General features: G+C 42.6%; 1 protein-coding gene and 1 long non-coding RNA gene across 10 annotated transcripts in view; one reads left to right on the top strand and one right to left on the bottom strand.

Moving 5' to 3' along the window:
- Positions 1-26748, bottom strand: part of MICAL2 (microtubule associated monooxygenase, calponin and LIM domain containing 2) — a 304056-nt gene that overhangs the window by 102953 nt on the left and 174355 nt on the right. For 4 of the 9 annotated variants that reach the window (XM_074274658.1, XM_074274660.1, XM_074274661.1 and 1 more), the window contains exons 15-20: positions 21361-21429; positions 20429-20578; positions 17052-17270; positions 15891-15992; positions 14746-14868; positions 11591-11677 (exon numbers count right to left, since the gene is read on the bottom strand). In XM_074274658.1, the coding sequence (XP_074130759.1) occupies positions 11591-11677; positions 14746-14868; positions 15891-15992; positions 17052-17270; positions 20429-20578; positions 21361-21429 (750 nt within the window). Of the gene's footprint in view, positions 1-11590; positions 11678-14745; positions 14869-15890; positions 15993-17051; positions 17271-18660; positions 18784-20428; positions 20579-21360; positions 21430-26748 lie in introns of all 9 variants that reach the window. The other 5 variants (XM_074274666.1, XM_074274663.1, XM_074274665.1 and 2 more) reach the window with 3 other exon arrangements.
- Positions 1231-10551, top strand: LOC141546709 (uncharacterized). The gene is made up of 2 exons (XR_012483403.1): positions 1231-1456; positions 10200-10551. It is a non-coding gene; the product is annotated as an uncharacterized LOC141546709 (long non-coding RNA).

Below are 26748 nucleotides of genomic sequence, written 5' to 3'. Positions count from 1 at the left end.
AATGTAACATGCTCTCCTGGCAGTTACAATTACTAGTCTGTCCTAGACCCACCAGAGTACCTTTGACCACTGACCTTTGCAGTGTCAACTCTACCCGGCTCGCCTCCTCTGAGGCCTTCTAAGGTCTCTGGCCACGACCTCTTGAATCTATAGCTTAATGACCGGTAGCATGCTCAAGAACAGCCACATGTAATCTTAAAAGCCTTTATTATACCTACTCACATAATACCCTGACTGATGCCCTGACTTATTGGTTCCCTAGTGAACACCTGGTCAGAAGACCCACGTGCTCACTACTAAAACCCTTACCTCTTTTGGCTGTCCCTCTGCTTGGCCACCCAGGCTAGGAAGCCAAGGTGAAGAGCGCCAGGTTAAAGAGAGCGACCGCTGCCTGCAGTGGGCTTACATAGGGCCTGTGAGGTCACACACACAGCCAATCAGCGAGAGAGTCACCCATTACGAAGCTATCTCAATATGGCCAGGATCCCGCCCAAGGGCAGTCCTATATCCACAGAAATTACTTCTGGGCCTCAATCTCCCGATGCGCTGTGGCGCCGCCCATTTAAAGGGCCCTTACAATTCCCTTCTCTTGTTTTGTGGGAACCGCACATCTCATCAAGCTAAACTTTTAGCACCAGCTATAGTTCACTTGATCCATGAGATGACAGTGTTATGCCCAAGGAGGTACAAAGCAGCAGATCAGTAAACAGAAGTATGACAATGAGAACCAGGCTCAACAGTGGCCCAAATGTTCAACCCATTCATCAAAGTCATACTCGAGATAATAAGCCAAAGAGATTGGATGCCAATGAGGTAGGATGTCAACACTGAGGTGGGAAGTCAGCAAGGTAAAACATCACAATTCTAGTTAACAATTAAATATCAGTGAGGTAGGCTGTCACAATTCTAGTTACATTTATCACAATCCTAGAGCAATTCTAGCTTCTCACAATTCTCTATTGCACTTTTCACACTCCTAGACCAATTCTAGTTTCACAGGCGCACATAAGCAAAGTCAAGTCCAGTAACATTGTCTCAATAACAATGGCAGGTGGGTGCATTGGTTTTTCACCCACTAATTTAGTCTACTGTAAAGGGCTAGAACTGAGCAATGCACTTGGATAATGAAGCACGTGAGACTAATTGCCAATTGGACGTTCCCTATTAACTTGTTTGAAGGTTGACCCTCCCCAGCTGTTCTGTGCTGACTTGATTGGTGGGACAAAGGGGGGGGAAGTGACGTGTGTGGGAGGAGTAGGAGAAACTTGGGTGGTGGAACTCACGCTCACTTGCACTCGTGACCGGGCGTTGGAGGCGACAGTAAAGATCTAGAATAAAGTCATTTAGTGATCCTGACTCCTGCTGATTTCTGGGAAGACAGAGTTCCAGCATTTGGTGCCCAACATGTGGCTGGCACCCTACTTCCACCGAAGTCCTCCTGTGACCAGGAGATTAGGTGAGTATTCTAATAGAAATAAGGAACTTCCCTTGTTAAGGACTAAATCAGCAATCTCTAGTAACTGAGATGGGGCAGATGTTAGGTAAATCCTGGGCCTCAGCTGACCCTGCTCCAACCCCAGCCCCTGCCTCATCTAGCAATGCTATAGAGGATATAATTAAGATAATTGATGAGAAAAGTTTACTTGTTCCCATCCCACAAATGAATAATCTCATACACTCATTGATTCGCACGTCCCCTTGGTTCTTAAATGAAGAAAAACTACGTATAGATAAATGGAAGCTAGTGGGACTTGAAATGAAAGAATTTTACTCAAAAAATGGGCTTTGTTCAATTTTCCCAGAGGTATTTTCTCTATACAACGTGATTCTATTAGACTTAAGCTATCAAGCAGAGTTTAGGAGAAGGAAAAGTTCTAAAAAACTACCAACTCCTATAACTAGGTTACAGAAAGGGCTTGTTGAAGTGATTGAAAATGGAAAAGAAGTAGATAATGATTTCAAACTTCAAATTTTTCCCGTGATTCAACAATATAATTCTGCATGTCAAGAGAGTAGAAGATATGCTCCTTTTAATATGGATGTCCTTAAAAACCTGAAAAAATCTTGCACTGTCTTTGGGGCTACATCAAATTATGTTAAGATGTTAATACACAATTTGGCTTATGAAGCCTTAACCCCTAGTGACTAGAAAGTCATTGCAAAAGTGTGCTTAGAACCTGGACAAAACTTGTTGTGGTTTTCTGAATTTACTGAGCTCTGTAGGATTCAAGCCCAACAAAATAGTCAAAGTGGAGTTAATACTTCCATCACCTGTGACCTACTAACAGGTGTAGGTTCTCATGCAGATGCTTCAGTACAGATTAATTACTCCACAACAGCATTTGAGCAAATTTCTGCTGCTGCTATCAAAGCATGGGCTTCTCTCCCCAGTAAAAACAACAAGGGTGAGACCTACACAAAAATTGTACAGGGACCAAATGAACCTTTTGCTGATTTTGTGGCACGTTTGCAGACAGCTGTCACACGGACTAATGGTGAAAATGCAGTAACAGACACTTTGGTGAGGCAACTTGCTAGAGACAATGCCAATGAGGTTTGTAGAAGGATTATACTAGGACTACGTAGGGATGCTCCTTTAGAGGAGATCATAAGACGCTGTGCCGCAATGGGCACAAATACCTTTTCTAGCCAGGCTATGATGCAGACTTCCCAAGATCCCAACATGGGGAGACAGGATCCCTTTTGGCAAGGGGTTTCCAGAGAGGTTTCCATGCTTTCAATGTGGTAAAGTAGGTCATCTGAAAGCTCAATGTTGGCATAGAGACAGAGTGAGAAGACAGGCTGGGAGAACAAGACCCAAAACCCCATGTCCAAAATGCAACAGAGGACTCCATTGGGCCTCAGAGTGTAGACTGATTCAGGGAAACGGGATGAGGGGCCCAGCTCCAGGGCCCCAGGCAAAAAACATTGGGGCATGATGGCAGCCGATGCCATACCCAGAGAGTGCCTCCAAGTCCAACACCCAGACATGACCAATCAGCCAGGAAGCCATCTGAGGGGAGAAAGGGATTACACAATCAGTCAGCCAGGAAGCAACATGATGGGAGAAAGGGACTACAATTAGGGAGGATAGAGTTGTATGCAGCTGGGACAACTGAGATACCCCCTGGAGAGGTGAAATCTGTTCCTCTCCAATCTATGGATCCCTTGCCTCCAGGCACAGTAGGCTTGACCATTTCACCTCCTGAGATTATAAAACAGTGTTCATTCATACACTGATGTGGGAAACTGGGGAATGTGTAGATAATATCCCAGTCACTAATACAGGTAGACAATGTGTGACTTATCAACCAGGGGAAGTAGTAGCATCAGGCTTATTGATACAGACCCCTAATAAGCAATCTGGTAACAGTCATCCACATTCTGACTCCAAGCAGCAAAACCCAGGAATATACTGGACAGCAGCTGTGACAGCTGACCGACCTATGCTCACCATCTATATAAATGGCATAGCATTAGAAGGACTGGTGGACACAGGTGCAAATCACACAGTCATTAGAGGTGCCAACTGGCCCAGTCACTGGCCAAAGAAAAAGGCAGACACCTACATGTCTGGGGTAGGAGGATCAATAGCAGCTGAAGTTAGTGCTACCCCTCTGAGATGGATATTTGAAGGTGAAATGGGAGTTTTTACTCCTTTTATAGTTGAAAAAATCCCCATCAATCTGTGGGGAAGAGACATTTTACAACAATTAGGGTTAAAAATGAGTACTTCAGTTTTTTAGGCAGGGCTGCTGTTGAAGGCCTGCCAACACTTTCACCTGTTCCTATCCAGTGGAAAACTGATACACCAGTGTGGATAGAACAGTGGCCCTTAGATAACAATAAAATTCAGGTCTTGTTAGACATAGTACAGGAACAACTTGATCAAGGACACTTACAACCTTCTCTAAGTCCTTGGAATTCCCCAGTATTTGTTGTAAAAAAGAAATCTGGAAAATGGAGGGTGTTGACTGATTTAAGAAAGGTAAATGAACAGATGGAAACTATGGGAACTCTTCAGCCTGGACTTCCATCTCCTACTCAGTCTCCTAGAGAATGGCCTCTGTGGGTTATAGACATTAAGGATTGTTTCTATTCTATCCCTCTAGATAAGGAGGATATGAAAAGATTTGCCTTTTCAGTGCCCAGCGTTAACTTAGCTGAGCCTTATAAAAGATATGAATGGACAGTTTTGCCACAGGGAATGAAAAACAGCCCTACTATGTGTCAAATGTATGTTGCTGCTGCTCTTAGTCCAGTAAGAAAAGCATTTCCAAAAGTAATATTGTTACATTATATGGATGATATTTTGGGATGTGCATCTGAGGAACAAATGTTAGAAGCATGTCTACAAAAAACCATAGAAACACTAAGGAATTACAAATTGCACATAGCTTCAGAAAAGATTCAAAAACCTGCTCCTTTTCAATATTTAGGATATGAAGTATATCCTAAGGTGCTTACAGTACAAAAACTCTCCTTAAGAACAGAGAAGCTAAACACCTTAAATGACTTCCAGAAATTGATAGGAGATATCCAATGGATGCGTCCCGTGCTAGGCTTGACTACCTGCCAATTGCAACCATTATATGACATTTTAAGGGGAGACAGCGCTTTAAATTCACCACGCCAGCTTACAAAAGACATTTAGTGATCCTGACTCCTGCTGATTTCTGGGAAGACAGAGTTCCAGCATGGGAACATGGGGACAGAACTTTGCTCTAGTCACTTGTCACTCCTAAGTCACTCTCACAGAAAATGGCTTCACATCAGACCACCAAACTCTGTAAATGTGCCAGGGCATGCAAACCCCAAAGCCTCTTAGACCACTCTTCCACTAAATAGGAACTCTCAGCCTTCCCAATATGATTAAATTAGCCAAGCACAAATGAGTCCATTTCCTAAGAAGAACCATGGTAAACCCCAAAATCTACTGAAAGAATTAATGCATTATTTATCTTGTAAGCCCTCTTTTAAAAAAAACCTATCTGAGTAATACCAGTAAGCTCACCCACAGGCTGAGTCCTTGAACCTTATCACTGGCCCCAAGACCAGAGGCTGGAATTCCTTGGCACTCATTCTCACATGCCTACAAACTTCAACATACAGGAGATGTACTTGAAATGAAGCTTGGGGCTGAAAGAGTCCCTCTGATTTAAGTAAATCTGAAGGGAAAAACATTGATTAACTGCTTTTCTTATGAGGAAGAATTCAAATGGGGGAGAGTTGGGGCTTGGTTCTACCAGTCTCAAAATGTTCATAATAATACTATTTATGGTAGCAAAAACAAAAGAACCCTGGGAAAAATCCCACCCAAGCCATCGTTGGTATGTGATTGTCATGGACAATTATTGCTCTATCAGAAATACTGAATGTGAAGAATTCAGAGAATTATGAGAAGACTAAATTGAGAATAATTGAGCAAAATCAGGATATTAGCTTGAAGCAAGAATATAGTAATATCAACAACAACAAAAATACTAATGGGAAAGTGAAGAATGAATACCTGTAAGGGCAAAGTCCCACTCAAGAGAAGAAATAAATAGATGCATCTCCTGTACTTTGGTGAATCCGTGAGTGAACTGTGAAAGGGGAATGCCACAAATACTGTAACAAGCACTGAATCGGTTGATTGTACTTTTATATTATTCTGTATTATGGGAAGGACTAATAAGCAATTTCAGTCAGAACTGATGAGCAATTCAAGTTGAGGGATTAATGTGAAGAGACTGGAGGGATGCTCCAAGAACAACAAAAAGGCTTCTGGGATTTACTGTCTTATTTACAAGGTATATGGAGCAATACTGGAGCCTGGGGATAAAAGTCCCTCATAATGCCAGTAAACCTAGAGTATCAACCCATTCAACAGCTATGGGTAAAAAAACCTTGCTATGAAAAAAAAAAAAAAAAGAAAGAAAAGAAAGCTCACACCAGGTTAGTCTGCTTACTCTCCTTCCTTCTTTCCTTCCTCCTTTCCTTTTTTCCCTCCTTCCTTTATTCTCTTTTCCCTTCCTTTCCACTTTCCTTCCCCGCCAATTTTTGTATTCCTACATCGTCTCCTCCCTTTCCAAACAATTCTCAAACACAGAGGCCAAAATGATATTTTCAAAGTATAGATCTGCCCATCTCACACTTTTGCTTGAGAAGCTCTAGTGATTCTACTGCCTGGCTCTACCACAAACTCCTGTTTTAGTATCCTTTCTCTAATCCATGCTCTTTACAGGCTAACGAAGTGCCATTCCTAAAGCAAAAATTTGATCATGTCCCTCTTTGACTCAAGAAACCCCAGTGCTCTCTATTACCTCTAAACTCAAATGAAAACTCCTTTTGGGGCATTTAATGTTCTTTGCAATCTAGTTCCAGCCTTTCTTTCCAGACTTAACATATATCCCTCCCCTTCATGCTCACATTACTGTCCAAACTATTTTGCACGTGTGATATTTTTCCTCTAATCTCTGTGCTTTTGTACAAACTCTCCCTCTCTCCTTCCTCAAATGTGCCTCTTAAAACTTCTCTCCCAAACTTCCAAAGCCAGTTTACATTTCACCTCCTACAAGAAGCTTTCCTTGATGAGCTCCCAACTATTAGTGCCTCCCTCAATCCCTGAAATCCCTTTCATTTACTTTGTATGGATCTTGTATTTATTTATATGAACTGCTTTATTTTCTCTGATAGATTGCAAGCTACTTAGGGTTAGGGACTGTTACCTTTTGATTCTGGCACTTAAAAATACTGTTGTTTGAGTCCTTTTTTAAAGACAGGGTTAGCAAAATGGTAGAATATAGGTTTAACAAGAATCTTTAGCAAAGAAATCAACAAAGTGTCTCATAAAATCTTGTGCACAAGATGGCAAGATGTGAGTTGGATAATTGTAGAAATAAGTTGGAATTGGAAACTGGGCCTAGACATCATGGACTAAGAAGAACATGATTTATGTGTGTATGAAGGGAGAAGGCTTCTCTAAAATATGACAAGGTTTCATTTTTGGTAGAAATATAATGTTAATTTATTAATGACTCATCACATGTTTATCAGATCTAAAGGCAACAGGAAGCTGGGAAAGGCAGATGGCTATCAGGGGGACAAAATTAGAAACAAAAAAAAAATCAACTCAAAAGCTGTACCAAATTCATAAGAAAACATTATAAACACACAGTCCTATATGAGTTGAAAGAAAGGAACCTGGATTTCTTTTTTTCCATCAAGAAGATTCTAGGAGCACAGAATGTAGGGGGGTATTTACATTGCTCACTGGAGGGAATACCACCTAAGTGACCCATCAGTGATTCAGCTGTCGCCATAGTGATAACCATCAGGGTAGCGGAAGAAGGTATGTATTCCTTATTTTTAAGGAAAGATTAAACCTCTTCTTCCCTCCCTATGAGATCAATGACTTCTAACCAACCTTCTTTTTTCTTCTTTTTGCCAGGACTTTCATACAAATCTCTTTTAGAGTAGACTTACCAAGCTTATAGACTTTTATAATAACAGTGATGAAGACAACTTATTTTTGTAGCACTTATTTTTAAGCACCCCCAACGCACATACACACAATAATCCTAACTTATTGAGGGGGTGGTGAGCCTTCTTTAACGCCTTTCCCTGTTTATTTTTGGACAAATACCTATCTTTAGAGGGCAACAAATTACCCAGCCCCTGCGTTTATTGGCAACAGACCCACATTACCCAATGGGCGGAGCTGTTTGAGCCTCTTCCAAAGAAGAACACCGTTGGAGGCTGACTCAAACAATGGGTAATTTCATGACTTCATGCAAAGTCCGATTAGAAAATGGCGCCACATTCCATTATTGTCTAGGGCCTCGGGCATTGTAGAAATTGAATTATTGCATCAGTGAAACTTTAAGAGGGGCCAAGGCCCTGAACAGCAGCCTCACAATGTTCTTTTGTGTGAAATTTCTGCTTATGGTGGATGTTCAAACTCCCAGTTATCCTCTGGGACTGTGCCTTTCCACTGGGTATCAGACCTGAGACAGGGCAGGAGATGCCATTTGAGAGAAACCTCCCACTCTTAAAGACTAAAAGTTGGAAGACAATGGAATACTGTTTAAAGTTAAGGAATTGAGCTGTTCTCCCCCACTCTTCTCTCTGAAGGAGCCAGGTCAAATAAAATACTTCCAGAGCACCTTCTTCTGAGCTCAGATGGTTCCTCAGGACAGAGGAGAGCGCCTTGAGGTACGAGAACTTGAGACTGATGCTCCTGGAGGCAGCCCGCTGAAATCACAGAGCTGGGTTTTGTCCAGTGCTCCCAGAAATCCAATAAATAAATGCCGTCAATCCAGTTTTAAAACAAACACTGGAGAAAAGCAGCTCCTGACATCCAATTAGAGACTTTTACTTCTTAGATGAGCGGCCATCCTCCACCATGAAGACTGAGATCCTTAAGGCTGGGCAATGACTTATCACTTAGCTTGAGTCAACTGTAGATTGGGTACTTCTTTATAAACCATCCTCCCTTTCTATCCCTCCAAAGGCTGTTTGATCATTTAACTGAATTAATAGGGACCTCCTTCCCCATCTTGGGAAAAAGGACAGTTTCCAGATCAGCCGATCATGAAGAGGCAGCTGACAAATCCAGAGAAGCAGATTCACCAGGGAGGCCAAGTGGATGCAGGGGAGGAATTCTGAGCATCAATAACTCATCACACCAAACTGCTTCAGGATAAAAAAATACTGGGGTGCTTAAGGACAAAAACTCTGAGCTTTGACAATACCACATTTAACTGGCTCTCTGAAATTGTGCTCCTTAACAAAGACCATCGTGGACTATGCACCTAGAGATGGCAGGAACACCAAAGGCCATTTAGTCCAAATTCTATTATTTTACAGAGGAGGAGACTGAGACTGGAAAGCATGAAAGATTTGCCCAAGAGGTTGAGCCTTCTACAATCTGACTCTTCTTCAGTTCCTGGGCAAAGGCAAAAAGCCTAGCCATAGGAATCAGTGTCTGAACTAAGCTGGTGGTTCCAAGAGGGAACATATGCTCTTCATTATAGGTTTGGCCAAGGCTGATGACTAGGAAGGAGGGTGTTTATTTCCAGAACCTTGGAATCCTGGGTGAAAGGGTCCAGTGCAGTAACACAGACAAGCTGGCTGCCAGAAGTTTACTGAGCACTAGACCTTAGTTCCCATGCAGTATGTTCCTTTCTAATTCCCCAGAGTTGAGGCAAGCTCAGGTCACAGAGCAATCAGCTCGCTCATAGACTGCAGAAGGGATAGAGGCTTAATGAGCCCCTCTGATGGAGACCTCTTAGAACTAAATGAGCTCATTTATCATGCTAAATCATCACCTGCTTCAAAATGTTTATCTAATTCACCCCAACCCTGCTTGGGGCTCTACTTCTTTTCAACTGTTGAGCTTTCTTTTTTCTTGGGGGAGAGAGAATTGGGCAGGGAGAGGATGGGCTGGACCTATGACTTAATCTGTGGGGAATTCCTGGTCTAGAAACTCACTCTACCAACACAGGGTGCCAACCCAATCTGTAACTTGAGAATTTTCTCAAGCTCTGGAAATTGAACGAACTTGCTCCTCATCAAACAGCTAGTATTGGTGATAACTGATAATTATAATAATAATGAACAATAATATAAAAATTAAAAATATTAACATTTTTGGGGAAAAAGGGACACTAGATATATTCATCAGAAAGTAAAGCCACTTGAAGGATTGCAAAGCCCTTTCTATATACAATACCTCATTTGATCTTCCTAACAGTACTAAGAAATTAGTCCTTTTATCATCTCCCCAGTAAAAATGAGTAAACTGAGGCTGTCAGGTATCATACAACTAATGTCTAAGGTGGTCTTCCTGAGTCTGACTTCAATGTTCTCTCCATCATACAAATTGGTTCTGCCCCACAATGCCTTTTGTTGGCTTCTCTGCACGCATAATATTTGCAAAACTCAAGATTGAAGGAGGAAACAAGGTTGTAAGCAGAGGGACACCCAGGAGGCACCAAAGTCCAGAAAGCCACCTCAATTCAGAGATGTTCCCACTCTGTCCCTAGAGACATAAAAAAGACTGGGACAGAAAATGTGTTTTAGCTACGTGCTCACCATCCACCAACCAGATTTTCTTTCTTCATCTGGGTTCCAAGGATTTTCCTTTATGTCCTATTCTCTTGGAGAATGACCGAAAACACCAGCAGATGATTGAGTCCAATGCTCTCATTTTTCAGGTAAAGAGTTCCCTGGACCTGGAGAGACTTACGTGAACTGATGCTGAGTGAAATGAGCAGGACCAGGAGATCACTGTACACTTCAACAACAATACTTTGTGATGATTAATTCTAATGGACGTGGCCTCTCCAACAATGAGATGAACCAAACCAGTTCCAACAGAGCAGTAATGAACAGAACCAGCTACACCCAGAGAAAGAACTCTGGGAGATGACTGTGAACCACTATATAGAATTCCCAGTCCCTCTAGTTTTGTCCGCCTGCATTATGGATTTCCTTCACAGGTTAATTGTACATTATCTCAAAGTCTGATTCTTTTTGTACAGAAAAATAACTGTTTGGACATGTAGACATATATTGTATTTAATTTATACTTTAACATATTTACCATGTATTGGTCAACCTGCCATCTGGGGAGAGGGGGGAAGGAGGGGAAAAATTGGAACAAAAGGTTTGACAATTGTCAATGCTGTAAAATTAGTCATGCATATATCTGGTAAATAAAAACTATTAACAAAAAAAAAAAGAGTTCCCTGGAAAGGGAAGATTTGGCGCTGGACCACAATAAGTCACAATAAGTCCTAACCCCCGGCCTAAGCATCTTCTCTTGGCACCCCAAGGCTTCGCTCTATGAGCATCACAAGAACCACTGTCTGCTGACACAATGACTATAAATCAAGTCTGATTTTCCCACAGATGGAGACGGATCCCACAAAGAAACTTCTGCCCTCCCCCATTCCCAGCCCCACTCCATGAACTCCCTGGGATCCTAGTAGTGAGGCAAACTCCAGGAGTGATTCCCCTGGAAAGATGCTATTCTCTAATACGGCAACACCAATTCCTACTAGGTCTACCAGGAGCTGAGTCGCCACCCAATCAGGCCACTTTTCTGCTACAATTCCTTTTTGCACTTCCTCCATACTATCTCAGGTCACAGGGGACTTCCTCCCATCTTTCCTTATGCAGTTAGCTTTCCAAAATTGAATTCACTTTTTGCTCAGATGCAATACCATATAATGCCAGAAGATGTCATTACATGGTCTAGACCATGCTTTAATTCTCCTTACATTTGAAACTGGTTTCCACAAAAGAAATGGCGCTCTAGTCTGTCAATAGTAGAACTCAAAAATTATTAAAAATTAAAATAGTAGAACTAAAAATTAAAATACATTGGGCTTCTTTGGAATGCTGGAGGGCTTTTTAGGCCATGCGACACAAAGGGAATAAATCAAACAGATGGGAGGGGAGAGGGACAAGGGGAATGAGGTCATGGGTTTCACACGGGGCCATCTTTTTTTACGTGCACTTGCCACCAATCAACACACAAAGCTAACGTGACAAACCCAGGTGCAGTTGGAGGAGCAAAAATGCAGGCAAACGAGGGCTATACCTGGCTTGGGTCTGGCTGCAATAACTTTTGCTTAGATTCCTTCTTTGGAGCGGGGCTAGGCTTTCCAGTAGCTCCTGGCACAAAGGACTGTGGTGAAATAGGCAGAGTCAGTCTGAGCATCTCCAGGCTTGGGCAAAGATTACACCTGACAGGCTGGAGATGCCCCTCCCCTTTGTTCCATCCTTTGGCAATTCTAGGATGACAAGATCAGCTGAAAAGGACACGGGGCCTTGGAGGTGAGCATGTGACTGAGAGGGGGGCCTGAAGCAGAAACAGAGTGACCCCTTGGACTGGGGTGGGAGAAACTGGTCAAACCCCAGTGCTGTTACTCCGACTCTGAATGCTATGGATCAATGGCTTTCATTCCAAAGGAACTTGACGTGAGTGACCAAGGGGATGTGGACATTGCAAAATATCCTAAAGGGGGCAAGGGGTTTCACAAAGATCTATACACAGCCTCCTCCCACCCCCAATCCTTGAACCTACTGCAGGCTCCGACACCAGGGATTTCTCTAAGGAAGATTTCCATCGAATATTCCTCATAAGCAAAGGCTTACAGGTCCGTGCTGTTTTAAGCATGGCCTTACCATGTTAAATAGATCAAAAAGGCCTTTAATTATCAGGTATGAAGCTAGTAAAGTGAGATTCTTCAGAGGGTCAGGGTTGTTCATTACTTTGCTTGAGAAGGGCAGGATGCAAGATTTGTTTTTGATTTGGGGAGTTTCCCCCACATTTTCTGCTAGCACAAGGACATATATATATATACATATATATATAGGATATATTATATATATTATTACATATTATATGAAAGCCAGTGAGATATTCAGGGGGCAACAGGATGCAACTGGGGCCGGCAGGGGGTCATTTATTTCAAGGGATTTTTCAGTTTCCAATTTTTATATTATTCCCAAATCCAGAATTAATGCTTCTAGTCTCTTTTGCTCATTTTCCTGGCCTTTCTTGGGTGTGTTTGGGTATTTTTTTAAATAGAGTTAATTTTAAGGAGTCATAAAGTTTACATGGATGATCTTGGGTGAATCCCATGGAACCAAGAGAAAGCATCGTAAAGCCATTGATGTCGCAGCCAGGAGCCGAGCTGGGAGGATCAGTGGCAGCCCAGCAAGCAGCTTCTAAGCCACCCTTCCCTGCCCTCTGGGTTTGCTAAATGGATGCACCCTGGGTATCTGTGGACAGAGGCAAGCTGCCAGATCCCACCCACAGGGTGGGCAGGATAAAGGAGGGCAGGTAAATGGCCGTCCCTCTTCTTCCAACCATGGCTGTGGCAACTGAGCTCTTGGGAATGTCCTTGCCCAAGGCCTTCCCTTCGATCAGAGATCAGGGCCTGACTCAGGCACAGCTCTCAGGGTCAAGGGCAGGATATAAGAAGACCTGGGGAAAGTGATTGGGCTACTACACTTTCCCCTGAGGAGACCAGCTGTTTGGGGACCCCGTGGGGGCAAGAAAGGAGCCTCTTTTTTCTTCAGGATGGCAGCAGCTGCAGAAGTATAGACTTCAGGGCAATCACCTCCATTGCCAATGCTTGGGTCCAACTGAGAAGCACTAGCATCAATGCTCCATCTCACAGCCAGGGTCAGGGCTTTTGGTCCCTAGCCACTAAAACAGACTGTAGTGGCAAATGTATTATAGGAATTATAGATACCAACCATCTGCATGAGATCCTGCCTCTGAGCTCCAAGGCCTTACTTTCCCTTACATCCGAAAGGCCACTCCAGCATCAGTGGAATAGAACCACAAAATGTCGGGGCAGCTGACTGAGGTCTGAGCCCCTGCTTCTGCAGAGGAGGTGCCCAGAGGGGACACAGATGGCCCCCAAGGTCAGGTTTCCTTATATTTCTTTTCAACAATGCCCCAAATCCAATGCATTATTTCTCTTCCCCTGGCCTAGGGGGAGCTGCCCAGCTAGGTGTGATCTTTGGAGCAGGAGAGCTGCAGAGCATCCCCAAGTGAGTGGCAGGTGCTTCCCCTGCTTCCTTGTGGAGGACCCTGGCCAAAACTTAATCCCAGTATGCTGTGCTCAAGTAACTGCATTCAGACTCACGTGAACCTCCTGAGTCTAAGGTAAATATGCTACTGTCTATTCAGGGAATAGGGAAGACCTTCAGAGCACCCTCATAATCACTCTCAGCTGAGTGCAACCAAAAAACCCAGAAAACTTGCATCCAGGGCTCACTTCATTGCCATCATCTAACTTTTTGTGACCTTATTTGAGTTTTTCTTGGTTTTGTTTGTTTATTTTTGGTAAAGATACTGGACCAGTTTGCCATTTCCTTCCCCAGCTCATTTTACAGATGAGGAAACTGAGGCAAACAGGAGGAAGTGATTTGATTTGAATTCGGGTCTCTCTGACGCCAGATCTGGCCCTCTAACCACTGAGCCTCCTAGCTAACCACTATTACTACAACAATTTACTCCAAGAGACTTCACCAAATGGGGTCAAAATGGTCGAAGGGCTATTGCAAATTGATGCTCTGTGGAAGCAAAGCAGGGGCCACAAAGCTATTGCTATAGGTGGTTGCCTTCATATACAATGTATTCCTTATTTCCTGGTTCCGATTCATCAAGGTATTGAACCTCTCAGTCTTTTACCACTGATTCACACTCCTGGAACAGATTCCCAGGAATTAACCCTTCACTGGATTATCACAGCCATAAGGAACTTTAAGGCTGATGGAAATGAAAATCCCGAGGAGACTCGCCCATCCCCCCATAAAGAATCAGTCGGTGGAGACCAAGCTTTTTAAAAGCTATGTACAGCCTGTGTTAACAATGTGTCAACATTCACTACAAATATAAATATGAGGGCAAATGGACAAAGGGAGATCCCGGGGGGATCCTTCATTTTAAAAATAATTTATCACCTGTGTAACCAGCTAGCAAGACTGTGCTCTACACTTCCATTTATGCATAGAAACAACACTATAAATCCATGATGCCTTTGGCAGTTATAAAAATGTATATTATATGCATATATTATTTATAGATTATATACAATATTTATACATGTATATAAATATATATACACACCCATTACATTAAGGACATTTTTCATCCTTAGCAAGGCCCCCAAACTGTTAGAATTATACATCAGCATGCTTCAGGCCACAGGAAAGCATTTAATTACAATTCACTACCTTTCTGTTAGAGGAAGAAGAATCAATAGACAAGGAAGAGGAAGCATCAGCTGAGCCACCAGGTGGAAGACAAGAGGAAGGGAGAGGGTGGGAGGGAGAAAGACCTTTGGTGAGTAGTTTATTCTGTATGGAACAGAAATAGGAAAAATGATTATTCCAGAGGAAATTCACATCTGTCCATATTACAATGAATGGAGCAGGCGCATCATCAAACCCTTGCAGAGCGAGAGAAGCTGTTTTCGCTTTGTTTCTCAAGACGAGATGGGACCTTCACCCTAAGAATCCACTCGGCCCCATCTGGTTCCCATTTAAATGGCAGAAGGCTGTGTTAGGATCAAACCATTTCCACTCCCCCATAATAAAAAGCAAAGTAAAACAGGTTGAGCGGAACCAAACACTGGTCACTTTCTCAGCCAATAAACTGTTCAGGAGCGGGATGAGCCCCTCTGTGGTTGCCCCCTCGAGTCTTACTTCCTGAACTCGGTGCAAGAGTCCAGCTCCAACACTATTGTCTCCAGGAAGACTCCATGGACCGGACCGTCCCACCTCCAAATAACCTTGTCTTTATTTTGCATGTGTTTTTGCAATTTATAGAGATGGACACATGTCGCCTCCCTGATAGACAGTGAGTTCTGGGAACGAGGGAATGATTTGCTATTTTCTTTCTAGCATTCATGGCTTAAACGGTGATGGACACACTGTTGGCATTTAATAAATGGAAGCTGAATTAAATATGTTGTTGTCAAGCCAATCATAGCCCAGGAGCTACTAAAGGAAAAAAAGAAAAACTTAATCTGAAGGCAAATGAAGGATTCTATGAAGGGAGGTTACTCAGGGTCTAGCTACATCCTGGAGATTTCTTTGTTTGTAAACAACTTCTCCCCAGCCCTGAATTCATTAAGGGTAATCCTGCAAATTCCCAGATTTTTCCAAGGCTGATAGTTTCTCCTCCGGACAGCACTGCATTTTCCAATCTAATGCAAAATGATCACGCTCCCAAGGGCCCAACAATGCCCAGGGCCCAGGGAAGGACAGATGGATTGTGTCTGATCCAACATGCTCTGAAGGAGGGAGCCCTCAGCCCAGCTAGCAATCCATCTCCTGCCCTGGGCTCCTCGGGCCCCAGTCAATCATGCACCAGTTACCTGGGGGAAGTCCTCACACGCAAACATGGAGGCAAGGTGAGCAGCTTTCTCCTTAATATTCTTTTTGTGAAACTCCCTGTTGGCTAAGTTTTGAGCCCTCTTCTGCAGGTGAAAAAGAGAGAAAGAGAGACAGACACAGAGAAAGAGAAATAGACATAGAGACAATGATAGAGATTCAGAGAGATACAGGGAGAGGGAGAAGGAGAAAGAGAGAAACAGAAAGAGAGAAGTAGTCATAGGCAGGGAGAGACAGAGATAGAGTCAGAGAGACAGAGAGATATAGGGAGAAAGGAGAGGAAGAAGGAGAAAGAGAGGAAAAGGAAGGGAGAGGGAAAAGGAAAGAGAGAAAAAACAGAGATAGAAGATACAGACAGAGAGACAGAGAGATATAGGGAGAAAGGAGAGGAAGAAGAAGGAGAAAGAGAGAAACAGAAAGAGAGAAGTAGTCATAGGCAGGGAAAGACAGAGATAGAGTCAGAGAGACAGAGAGATATAGGGAGAAAGGAGAGGAAGAAGAAGGAGAAAGAGAGAAACAGAAAGAGAGAAGTAGTCATAGGCAGGGAGAGACAGAGATAGAGGGAGAAAGGAGAGGAAGAAGAAGGAGAAAGAGAGGAAGAGGAAGGGAGAGGGAAAAGGAAGGAGAAAAAAAACAGAGATAGAAGATACAGACAGAGAGACAGAGAGATATAGGGAGAAAGGAGAGGGAGAAGGAGAAAGAGAGGAAAAGGGAGAGGGAAAAGGAAAGAGAAAAAACAGATAGAAGACACAGACACAGAGAGAGAGACAAAGACAGGCAGAAGAAAGACAGAGGGGGAGAGAGAGGAAGGGAGACACACAGAGAGAAGCTTTAGTTAAGCATAGGAAAAAGACCAAGGATACAGTAGTGCTAGAATATTTTCACAGGCTGACTCAGAAAAATCAAAGCATGGAGGTAAAGGGAGTGGAATTCTGTAGAGGGAGATGGCTGCATTGGCCAAAGGCTCCCAGGGGCAGAAGGCAGCTAACCCCAGAACAGAGAAGAGGAGAAGAAGGAAGAGGAGGGAGGAGGAGAAAGAGGAGGAAGGAGGAGGAAGAGGAGGAAGGAGGAAGAGAAAAAGGAGAAGGGATGAGGAGGAGGAGGGGGGAACAGGGAGGAGGAAGAGAAGGGAGTCCACTTTTCACCTGGTGGATCTTTTCCTCCACGTGCTGCAGGCGCCTCAGAGTGCCAATGAGAGCAAATGCTCCAGGATAGGCGGATGGCAGAGGAACCAAGTTTCCCGAGTAGGAGGGCTGCAGGTCCGACTTGGCTCGAGCTCTCAAAGGCCTGGTGAGACCGTCGCTCGCAGCAGAAGCTGCCTTTGACTCCCTGAGCACCTGCTCAGTCATAGCTCGTGTCTGAAACTAGGAAACAGGGCAACTGGGCAAGGGCCTTCCCCTCCCCTGGGGATTCCTCAATGCCCACATGAGCACCCATGGACACACACATACGCATTAACTCTGGCACCCGAGACGTGGCCCAGAGCACCGGCTGGGCCCCAGGACACGGAGGCCTTCTCTTTATGGCAGTGATCACAAGGAAGCTCTTCTTAGGAGCTCAGGCAAAACCAACAACCCCAAACAGTATCATCTGTTCGAGATAAATGCTCTAAGGCACCGATCCCAGGAACCTAGGAACTTCATTTTGTAGCTGAGGAAACAAGCCCAGGGACAATTAAAAATGCTGACTCTGGAGCTGGAGGGCACAGGATCCAATCTTCCACCGATGCTCTAACTGCTTTCTTGAACTTCCCCTGATCTCGGGCTCCCCATTGGTAAAATGGAGTGTTTAGGTTAATAACTGGAGTTACAAAGGACTTTGTGGTTGCTGTTGACGAGTCACTCTGACCCCATTTGGGTTTTCTTGGCAGAGACACTGGATTGCTTTGCCATTTCCTTCTCCAATTCATTTTACAGATGTGGAAACTGAGGCAAACAGGGTCAAGTGACTTGTCCAAACTCACCCAGCTAGTAAATGTCTGAGGCCATATTTGAACTCAGAAAGATATCTTCTTCACTAAAGCCCCTTCACTCTATCAACTGTGCTGTCTTTTCATAAAAAGGGTCTTAGAGAGGGAAAAAAAAGTCTTTATTAAACTATTCTTTTCTTTCATAGAAAGCCTAAGATATCTCGCCAAAATCACCTGATCCCCAACAGGAAAAATGGGATATTACACAAACACCTACACACACGAAGGGAATTCCTCATACTGTTATTAGAGGTCAGTAGAAAGGCAGAGCCTTCCAAACAGAGCTTGGCAAGTCCTTCCCAGAATTCAAGGAAACCCACTGCATCTTTTATGTGTCTCCCCACTATCCATCCAACCCGTGGCTATAGGGAGATCATCACACCACATCTCCACTGCTCTCAGGCCTCCTTCCTGCCCTGCTTAGTTCCTCTTCAGAGAAATAGGAGATTAACCACTGATTAACTCCACCAGCTCACAAGTATTTCCTTCCTCCAGGACGGACATCCAGAAATGCAAATATCTACCACAAGGTCATTCAGCAAAATAATTAAATTCAGTGTTTTTTTCTTAACAAGCACATAGGTACAAGAAATGCATGCTAATTGATTAAGTGTCAAGCTAATGGATAAAGAAAAATGTTTGCTGTTTACCCTAAAGTGTGCCCCTATAAAAGGGCTATCAGTAATGGTCTGAGAGGGTGGGGGATGAGGTGGAGATTACCCATCCTTCTAAAATGAAACGTCGGCCTTGCCAGGTTGGAAGTGAGAAAGCAGCGGAAGCCCTACCTGCCTTTTGAGAGGAGGTGATGGGCTGAGTGTAGAGTCCTCTGGCTTAGCAAAGTGAGGGTTAGCAGGAAGACCAGCAGGAGAATGAAGGGCTGGCTTACCTAGGTCAGAAAGGGCTTGCGCCTTGGAGGAGAAAGTTGAGTTGAGAAGGATAACCGAAGGAAACATGAAAGCAAAAGGTTAAGTCAGACTGAAGGACACTGGGAGAGAGGAAACAAAGAGGAGATGGGGGACAGCAGGACCATTGGCTTAAAACAGGATTACTACCAAGGAGTTTCATCCCCTCAAGCAAACACGCACAGCACAGCCTGCCCCCCAGAAACACAAACAGCCAACGTATCTCTCAGGCACTGGAGCTTCTTCCTCTCAGACACCATGGGAAGTGGCAGAGAATTCTGCCAGACCCTGTGTGGGGTCCGGGTGGGAGAGAGAAGCCAGGGGCCTTTCAGAAGCAGCAGGAATTATCCCCCTCGTCAGTCACTTGCCCGTCTCAGTGATGCAGAAACGGGGTCTCCATGCTGCCTACTGAAGCCCCTCCTCATGGGCTCCCCATCACCCACCCAAGTCAAAGGTGCCCATCCAGGTTAGAAGAAAGAACCCTTTGGAATGAGACAGGCTGGTGTCCGTTTAACTCCAAGCTCATGAATGGTGTCCAGAGCTCAGCTGCCTGGCGTCCTGCCTTTGTGGAGTATTTTTGCTTTGGTCAGCCAGCCTCTCCCATCCTCCAAGGGACCAAAAACCCCATCCTGGGAATTATTATTATTAATAATAATAATAATAATAATGTTAATAACTAACATTTATACAGACACTGAATGCTAAGTGCTTTTAATAATTATCTCATTCGATCTTCATGACAACCTTGGGAGGTAGGTGCTGTTATAATCCCCATATTCCTCATTTACAGATGAAGAAACTGAGGCAGAGTGGATAAGTGATTTGCCCACAGTCATACAGTTAATAATTGAGGTTGAATTTGAATTCAGGTCTTCCTCAACATGCAACTTTCTGAAATGAATCAATCAAAATCATGCAAAGGACAATCCAAGCAAAAACTCTAATCCCTGAGACAGAGGCCAAGAGGACCAAAGGTTGGGACTAAAAATATTAGGTTGTGAGCCTCAATTTATTTTTTAAAGACTGGTTCCATGATATCACAGGCCTAAGGATTTCCCATTGAGAAGATTCCTTTCTCTAAGGTATTCTAGTACCTGCTTTGCAAACCTTGGTCTTAGAATGTTGCCAGGGAGACAAAAATCACACTGCTAATAGATGTCGGAGCAAAAATATTCCTGGTTTGCTAAACCCCAACACTGACTCTCTGGGTTAGGGGATTTTAGTACGTAAAATGAAGAATAAAATGGGGCAAGTTCATGGGACTCTTGTTTAACCAGATATTTATCTGGTCTGACCAGTGTGTGAATGTGTTGGAGGGAAGCGGGGAGAGAAATGCTAGGAAATGTTCTAGAGATGGGTCTACAGTTCTGGTAGATCAATAAGGTTTTAAGAGCTTCAAAACAGATGCTGTGGTGTGGGAGGGGAGTTTTTCACCAGGTACTAAGACAGTTGCCCCAGAATCAATATCTTACCGTACCCCTTCCCCTGCTGCCCCAGAATACACAGGGACACACAAACACACATAATGAACTTGCCATCTCAGTTTGGGGGAGACCACTTAAGGCAGGATCCTCAAACTCACTGGGCCATCTGCTACATCCCTGCCGGGTCAGGGTCCTCCAGGAGCACAGTCCTTGGCCCTGTGACTCACCTGTCTCAGGAGAGAAGGATTCCGAGTATTCTCTTCAAATTTGGCTAGCAGCTGGTTGGCCATGGACTTCACTTTATTTTGATTCATGCCTTCCTTTCTGATGCCATAGTCTCGAGATGAGCCAGTGCTGCGGCTAGAAAAGTTCGATGACTATAAGGGTGAAAATGGGGGAAGGAAGGCATTATCACACTTTGGAAAAGATATTTAATTCTTTTGCACATATTTAACCTTTATCAAATTATTTGTTATCTTGGGAAGAGTAGATAAGGGAGGGAGGGAGAAAAATTTAGAACACAAAGTTTTATAAAAATGAATGTTAAAAATTATCTTTACGTGTATTTAGAAAAATAAAATACTACTAATTTTTTAAAAAGAAACTGCTTTAAAAGTAATAATTTAGAAAGATAAAATACTATTGAAAAAAAATTTAAAAACAAATTGCTTTAAAGGTATTACTTAATTCTTTAGATAATATATCAGAAACTGTATTATAGAGAAAACTGCAATTTGTTAACGATGTAATTTTTTATTGAAAGACTTTTTCTAATTTTGCTTTAAAGGTTTCTATTGAAAAGAATTTGCAAATTGCACATCTAATAAGCACACACACACGAGGATAGAACTCTATAGTTTTTGGGGTCCCTTCCAGTTTCTGATCTTAATTGGGCCTCAGTTTCCTCAATTGTAAAATAAATGGATTGGATGAGATGTTTCCTTCCAAATCTAGACCTAAAAGTCTATCTTAATTCGTCTTAGACTTGGTCCCCTGAATCTCTGTAGTCAAGGATTACCAAGTAGGGTGGGCAAATGGAAGACCAGTATCCCACTGTATCTTATCAATTGGTTCACTCTTGGGGAGAAAAGGAGATCCTTTTAGGTTTTTCTCCCAGGCTAGTTTTAGTGTGTTTCACAGAAGTCCCGAATATACTAACCTCTTCCAAATTGTCTATGCCTTTTCTTCTTCGCTTATTCATATCATTTTCTTCCGTGTGGTTCTCCACCTGAAACATTCAAGAAAAATATACTAAATTTAGAACCATACAACTATTTCTAAAGAATCTGAGAAAACCATTACTGGCAGGGAAGCCCCAGAACTCCCCCTAAATGTGGCTAATTACGCTTCTGAGAACAAATGTAGGGATGTTTCATTCAGTAACCAGGAAGGTTTTCTTTCTGGAAACAGGTAACAGAATTGGTTCACATCACTGGGCCTCCAAAAGCCTTTGTCTCTAACCCAAGACTTATGTTGGTTTAAGTTTTATTCACTAACAACCAAAGTCATAGACTTCATGACTATCTGAACAAAAGGGCTCAAGGATGTAAAAATCTAACTTGGGATGGCTGCAAACAATTGCAAGTTACACTGAAGGGAAACAAAGAAGTTGGCTTAAGATCTCCAAGGCTTCAGTTTGTCAACGTCTCTTAAGTGCTCTGAATCTGAGAGAAGGAAGGACCTAGAATCTGTTTAAGGCTTTTTAAAAATTCCATTTGGCAAATAGTATTTGATTTTTTTCCAATTATATGCAATGATAGTTTTCAACATTGATTTTTTAAAATAAGATTTTGAATTTCAGTTCTTTTTCTCCCTCCCTCCCATCTTCCCTTTCCAAGATGGCAAGCAATCTGATTTAGGTCATATAGGTGCAATCATGTAAACATATTTCCATGTTAGTTATGTTGTGAAAGAAGAAAGAAGGAAAAAAGTAAAAAACACACAAAAAAGTGAAAAAGAAATATCTGCTTTGATCTGCATCCACACTCCATAGTTCTTTCTCAAGATGTGGATTGAATTTCCCATCATGAGTCGTTAGGAATGGAAGGACTTAAAATCAGAAGGCAAAACTTCAATATTTTTATTATTACAGCTACCTAGAAACTACTTCCGATCAGTTTACAAAGCTATATTTGATCATTATTTTTAAAACAAGAAACAATAATGAAAATGTATTTTTACAAAATTTCTCCACGGTGCTTAGAATGAGCATACACTATGGAATACAATTTCCATGAAAACAAAAACTGAGCACTTGTTTCTGAGGAGAAAAAGGAAAGAGATTGATGAAGATGTGCTTCCATTCACCTTAGACATTGACTCACACTTCTGCGTAGGAATTTCATGCCTAATGTGCTTCATTGATTAGCTGTATACAGAGAGAACAGATCATTTCAAAAGAGTGAAGATGATCAGCTATGAAAGACTTGGTTCTTCTCAGTGGATCAGCAACCCAAGCAATCCCAATAAACTTTGGCTAAAAAAAGTCATCTGCATCCAAAAAGAGAACTATGGAGATCGAATATAAATCAACACCTACTATGTTCACTTCTTTTTTCTGTCTCTCCCATGTTTTTTCCCTTTTGCTCTAATTTTTCTCTTCCAACTTGATCCATAAAGCAATGTGTATTAAAATAAATAAATTTACTAGGAAAAAAAAGAATGTTGAAGAGAGGAGGAGATGGAAGAAAAGGCATCCTAGGAAGGTGTCAGCAGTTTGAAAGAAGTCATCTATCAGAATTCTATAGCATGGCAACTGTATATTTAGATGGCAAAATGGGTATTTAGATGTAGTCTGGAGTTTGGAGACTAGGGTTCAAATTTTGCCTGGAAAGCAACCTCTAATAGACTTCAGGTAAGTCATTTCACCTTCCTGAGGTCCTCAGTTTTCTCATCTATAAAAATGAAGGTTTCTTCTAATAATCCTAAAGTTTGACAACATCCATAAGGGCAAGTTATCCTCTCTCAGCTTCAGGCAGCTTCCTAGATGGGAGTCCCTTGGATGGAAGGAGCTGAGGAATTTACAGACTTAGTGGGCTTAGTATTATAAAAAGGCACCATTAAATGGAAGTATCCCTAAAACTCGTAACTGCCCCACTTGCCTGCCTTCCCATAGAAAGCTTGTTTCTGCCACAAATCAGGCACAGAATCAATCCAGTAATCTCCTAGTCCTATTATTTCCCCATCTGTGGGCCATTCCATGAATCAAAACTGACATCATGCTCCTGACCAAAGTCCGGATGTAAGAGGCTGGGCATGGAAAGGATGGAAGCACGCTCCTTTTTTATGCAAGGAACCTAAAGCCTTCCAATCCCCACTGTGCACTCACCATCCTTCTTTTTAACATTGAGGAAACAGTGCAATCATTCATTTATAATCACCCAACAATGTGACACTTCTATTCTCCAGGGCAGCCCAAAAATGCTGGGTCAAACAGCCCTGCTTTCCGCCTTATGGTTTTCTCCGTTTACAATAAATCATCATGTTGGGAATGGAAATTATCTCAACCCTAGCATCTGGGCAAACACCAAGAGAAACAGATGATCTTATACCTGACTCCTGGTCTCCTAGAGCCTGGCTATAGCTCAGCCAACCAAGCCCTCCTGCTTGTCAGCACTTTGGGGCTGGAGACGTGAGGACGGAGTTAGGAAACAATGGTATTTTTTGGTTTTGTTTTTGTTTTGTTTTGGCTCAGTTTCCAATGTGCATTTGGCTTTTACTCAAGGAATTGTACTTTATATGTTTGAACACAAGCAGAACTAGGTTCTAAAGTCAAGAAAATTTGATTTTTGAACCCTGCCTCCTCGGATGAGACACTTTACTGGATGTGACACCTTAGAAAAGTCACCTGAATTCTGTTGGCTGCTATTTCCTCACCTTTAAAATGGAAATACACACTTAAAATTGACTTGGGTATACCCAGTTTTCTCTTTCAGGTTATGCAAATTATTCTGAGTACCATGTGAGCTTTCCTAATAATTTCCCCTTTTTTTGTTAGCAATGAATCAATGAATGAATGAATAAATAGAAGGATGGATAGATGAATGGATATACATAACACCTATCTAATAGGGAAACGCCTTTTTCTATTTTTCATCTTCTTACACCCGACTCCCACATACATATTTTGTGACCGAGTAACCATGGTCTTATTGCTGCTTCTCACTGAAGATTCTCCATCTCCCTCCTCTGAACCTTTCCACTGGCTGTCCCCCATGCCTGGAGTTCTCTCCTTCCTCACCTCTGTCTCCTGTTCTTCCCTGGCTTCTTTCAAATTCCAGCTAAAATCTCACCTTTTACAAGAAGCTTTTGATGACTCCCTGCTGAAAGCTAATGTCTTCCTCCTGAGATTCTCTCTCATGTACTCTGTCTCTTGCTTCTTTGTATATGGATGTCTGCATGCTGTCTCTCTCATTAAACTAGGAAGAATGAACTGTTTTTTTTTTTTTTGTGGGGTTTTTTTTGCATTTCTTCCTATCCCCAGTGTCATGGTGCTTCTATTAAGTGCCAGCTGACTTGCCTTGATAAATGAAATAAGATATGTAAAGAGCTTTGCAGACTGAGGAAGCAGAAGAGATCATCTCATGCAGAATTTAGCTGTAAAATGAACTACCCCCAAATACAGAGGCAAAATCAGGAACTGATGTGGGATTTCCTCAGTGAAGTTCAGGCTCCTGTGAGCCACAGGCAATTGTTTCCCAGAAAAATATTAACTAATCTGCAGCCACCTGGCAACAGATTTTATACCCTGAAATAAATCTAGTCCAAAGTGATTGTTGAGACTTCCTGGACTAACTTTCCAACCTCTGGAGGCTGGCTTGGCTGCCATCATCCTCAGAGCTTCAGATGTTAACTATAACCTGGAAGAGTTTGCTTTTCTCCAGGATTTTGATAATTTACAACAGAAATGCCGGTGGAGGCATTCAAAGGGACCCCCACACCACACCAATTTCCAAGACCAATGAGTAATGCTGAGAGAGATACTGAGATCTCACTTGCTTTTCATTCCTTGCCTTCCTTTACCAGCCCAGCGCTTAATAAATACTTATTGATTTGACTGGCAGACCTTATTAAATGCCTATTCATTCATTCATTCAATTCCAAAAGTCAGTCATGTCTCAAGCTGCCAGAAGCTTTTCTTTAATAATCTCATAATGCCCTAAGCTCTCCCCAAGCTTATTTTCATCCTCAATCTAAAAAACAAAGACGTACAACTCTGGTTCTATTACGGATTGTTCTCACTACTGCCTCTCTATAAAGGGATGGGTGGGCTATGGAAGCTTCCAGGGTAAAAACAGTATGAAGGTGAATGAAGGACTCAAGATGAACATACACATTTTTTTTTCTCCAGAGGACTCAAAGGCAGTGATGCTCACATAATGAAAGCCCATTCGTCTGTCTCCTGGGGGTGAAAATCAAGGTCACTCTGGAAAAGTTTTTAAAAATTAATGGCAGTCGGGCAATAGGAAAAGAGTTAGAGATTTAAGGCAAAATATGCTGACAGCAGGAGGAGCACAGGATGGACTTATCAAGGGCCCATAGGCCCAGACGGGAAAGGCTTGGGGCAGGATCAGGAGAAAGAGACAATCCTGTCTACCCTGTGTGGCTGGGGAACCTGTGGGGCCAATTCCAATCTTCAATCACCTAAATGAAATTGGAATTTCCATATAAATGAGTTTTTTAGAAAAGCACCTTTAGATTAATGGGGATGCCTGGGAGATCAGTCAGTCAGGCAATAAGCATTTATGAGTCACTTACTCCGTGCCGGGCAGTGTGCTAAGTGCCAGGGATACCCTGGGGAGGGAGGATGGGAGGAAGGAGAAAAAAGGAAAAAGAAAAGGAAAATTAAATTTAAAAAATCACCCACCAGCCCCTGCCTCAAGGAACCTACATTCTAATGATCAAAACTGCTTAGTTTCTAAATACTGCACACTGCTCCAAAAGCGGCTCCCTTATGGAAGCAGTGATTCAAGGCAAGCAGTAGGAAGAGATGAAATAATTCCTCACTGGTCTCCAGGCATCTCCTGCTCTCATTGACCGTGTCCCAGTTCAGGGTCAGCCTAATTTTGAACACGATCACATCCTTTCTCTAGACCTCAGTTTTCTCATCAGCAAAATAAGATTATGTTCAATTAAATTTTTAGTAACTCATGTATATATTCTGGGTCTCTAAGTATTGTTTCCCACATTAATGTAAGCCACCTAGGAATAGTAACATCTTTTAAATTATAACCTCTTCATCTCCAATGCCTAGAATGGTGCCTAGTATACAGTAGTTGCTTAATAATGCTTGCTGATGGTTTTGCAAGACACTGGGCTCAGTCTGGGGAATAGAGAGATTTTTTTTTTAAATGACAAAGTCTCTGCTGCCCACCCAAGGTCCTTGGGTGGGAGTGGGAAGTGAAACAAGGCACTTATGTAAATATGGTACAAGGCAGTATGGGATTAAGTGTTAAGAGCAGGTCTAGGCAAAATGTTACTAGTAAACAGAGAAAAACTAGGAAATCATCCAGATTCATGGAGAAGGCCACATCTGAGCCTAGCTTGG

The sequence above is a fragment of the Sminthopsis crassicaudata genome, chromosome 6 (genome assembly GCF_048593235.1).
Source record: "Sminthopsis crassicaudata isolate SCR6 chromosome 6, ASM4859323v1, whole genome shotgun sequence".
In the NCBI taxonomy this organism is placed as follows: domain Eukaryota; kingdom Metazoa; phylum Chordata; class Mammalia; order Dasyuromorphia; family Dasyuridae; genus Sminthopsis; species Sminthopsis crassicaudata.
This window is presented reverse-complemented; position numbering and strand designations above follow the sequence as displayed.